General features: G+C 41.4%; 1 protein-coding gene across 1 annotated transcript in view; it reads right to left on the bottom strand.

The window, feature by feature from the left end:
* Positions 1-590: 590 nt before the first annotated feature.
* Positions 591-2,338, bottom strand: part of LOC107708727 (transcription factor HIVEP3-like) — a 29,089-nt gene continuing 27,341 nt past the window's right edge. Inside the window, exon 7 of the mRNA XM_016513023.1 lies at positions 591-1,533. Coding sequence (XP_016368509.1) covers positions 970-1,533 — 564 coding nt within the window. The 3' untranslated portion in view covers positions 591-969. The remainder of the gene's footprint in view (positions 1,534-2,338) is intronic.

The raw sequence follows: 2,338 nt of genomic DNA, 5'->3' as shown, positions 1-2,338 counted from the left end.
AAGGGGCAATATTTGCGTTTGGGGATTTTTAGGGTCTTTTTTTTACCTTTGTAAAAAAAAAAAAATCTAATTACCTTATTAAATGTATCTGTATTGTCTTAAATGTTTGGGAAAACTGCACGTCATAATCTGGCTACACAGACAAAACAAGCTTAACAACCGTTTATGAATTAGTTTATTGCTGTTTACGCATTCGAAAATCAAGACTCTTTGCATTGCATCTGCACATTGTTGTTTATGATCCGAGTATTTGACAAGAGAGAACACTTCAGTCAGTGAATGTGAACACTGAACAAAATCTAATCTAAGCCAATCTAAACACCTCTGATTGGTCATTGCATTCATAAGCTCAACAGAAATGTCTGATTGGTTATGATGCTCAATTCTGCAAAAAAACACAGAAGAAATCTGATGCAATATGAGAGCTAAACGTAATGCCAAAATCAACACTTTTCATTCATTTTCACATTACAGCCATAAGTTAGTTTCACGAGTTCGTGGGCCCATGTAATCTTAGCATTAGTGGTAAACAGATTTGGCTTGATGTCTGCAATGGAGGGCTCAGAGAGACTATTCTACTCGAGCTCCGATAGCCCCCCTATAGACAGAAAGATAAATAAATACATATGCATAAAAGGTGGAGATGGGGAGGAGGAGGGATGCCGAAAGAACTAACAACGGAGGCTGTATTTATACTCGAATATGAATTGGAAGATTAGATGGGCGTACTTCACTAGTTTAATTGTGCAGGGGCGGTTTTTGCCCCCTTATTTCGAATTTGGGGGCATTTTTGTTCCTTTTGGTTGCATTTTGCCCCAAGCTCCCATTAATTTCCAACCCTGTTGGCCAATACCAAAAGCTTTTGTGTTGAAAGAGCAAAACTGATCATTGTGCCTAACACGCAGGTTTGAAATGACAAATGTGTGCATAAATCATGACAACATTTTCATTTTTGGCTGAACTTTTCCTTCAACAAATGGATGCTCTTGAAGCGTCCACCGGCTGAGCTTTCTTGGGACTTCGAGAATGCTTTCTGTTGTTTCTTTGAGAGATACTCTCCCAGGTGGTCATGGGAACACTGGGAACCTCCCTCTTTTTTGATACGAGCTCTGCCTGAACCACTCCCCGGATCTGCTCCTTGTCTTCATCGGAGGAAGCGTCGCTCTTAGAGATCATCTCCACTGCAGGCTCCGTGAACACTATCAGCTGATTTCTGCGATGAGGAACTTCGCCCGCAGGACTCCCATCGGCCCCTTTCTCCTTCGTCAGCACGGTGACCGTCATCTGGGCCACGCTGTGGTTCAGAGATGCGCTGCGGAGCAGCATATTGGAGCATGGCTGCACCATCTGGATGCCGCCGATGGGAATGGTGAGGCTGAGGTTGGGAATCATCACCTGGGGCTGCGAGTGCAGGGGCAGGTGACTTAACACGCGCTGGCCTTCCCTGGGCTGCATGTTCCTGGAGAGACACCCCTGTGCCGGAGGCCAAGACTGTGTCATGCTGGTCCTTCGCTGAGGACTGTGTGTCTTCTCCTTGGGAGGAGCCAGAAAGACATTTTTAGTGAAATCACCATGTAGAGTGAGCACTAATGCAGTCATCTTTATTCTAGGCGAAGGACGTTATTTCTAAACTGTGCGGCAAGTCTTGTTTTGCGGCTATAGCTAAAGATAGTCCTGGTTCATCCCAAATGTGTATTTCAGACAGTAGATGGTAAACAGACGTGTGTGTATTTAAGTTCAGCCGTCAGTTCATGGGTTAGTGTCTTAGGTTTTGGCTTCAATTGTTTGTAGAGACCGGCGGCCTGGCTTCTATTTCTAATAAAGGTGTGACACTAAAATAACACACGGTGTGCTTTTGGAATCGGGATATTTGTTTTGGATGTTTATCTTGGATATATGTGTCTGTCTTGTTTTCATACTAATTACATTTTGTGTGCTAATAATAACCATCTTTCTATGAGAGGACTTCAGCTCAGACAAAGAAAGAAGCATCTACATATTTAGCTATCAAGACTAGAAAAGCACAGTTTACTCACTATTGAAATATGGGTGAATGTTTGTTAAAAGAGGTGGTAAGGGGTTACATGGTTCAGTCTAAGAAACTATATACAGTATATACATAAATGCTGAATTTATCTGTTCTGTTCATCCCCATAATTCTGTGGTGAGTTTTTCAAATGATGATCTGATCTTTCTGACATCAAAACATTCGGATTTCACGGTTCAAAACACGGTTGTTACTGTTAACTAAAACTATAACATTATTTTAAAAAATCATTTTAGTTAATTGACATAAAGCTGAATGAAATAAAATATAAATGTCAGATGAAAACACTTA

This window comes from Sinocyclocheilus rhinocerous, unplaced genomic scaffold (genome assembly GCF_001515625.1).
Source record: "Sinocyclocheilus rhinocerous isolate Xijiao unplaced genomic scaffold, SAMN03320098_v1.1 scaffold54, whole genome shotgun sequence".
Classification (NCBI taxonomy): Eukaryota; Metazoa; Chordata; class Actinopteri; order Cypriniformes; family Cyprinidae; genus Sinocyclocheilus; species Sinocyclocheilus rhinocerous.
This window is presented reverse-complemented; position numbering and strand designations above follow the sequence as displayed.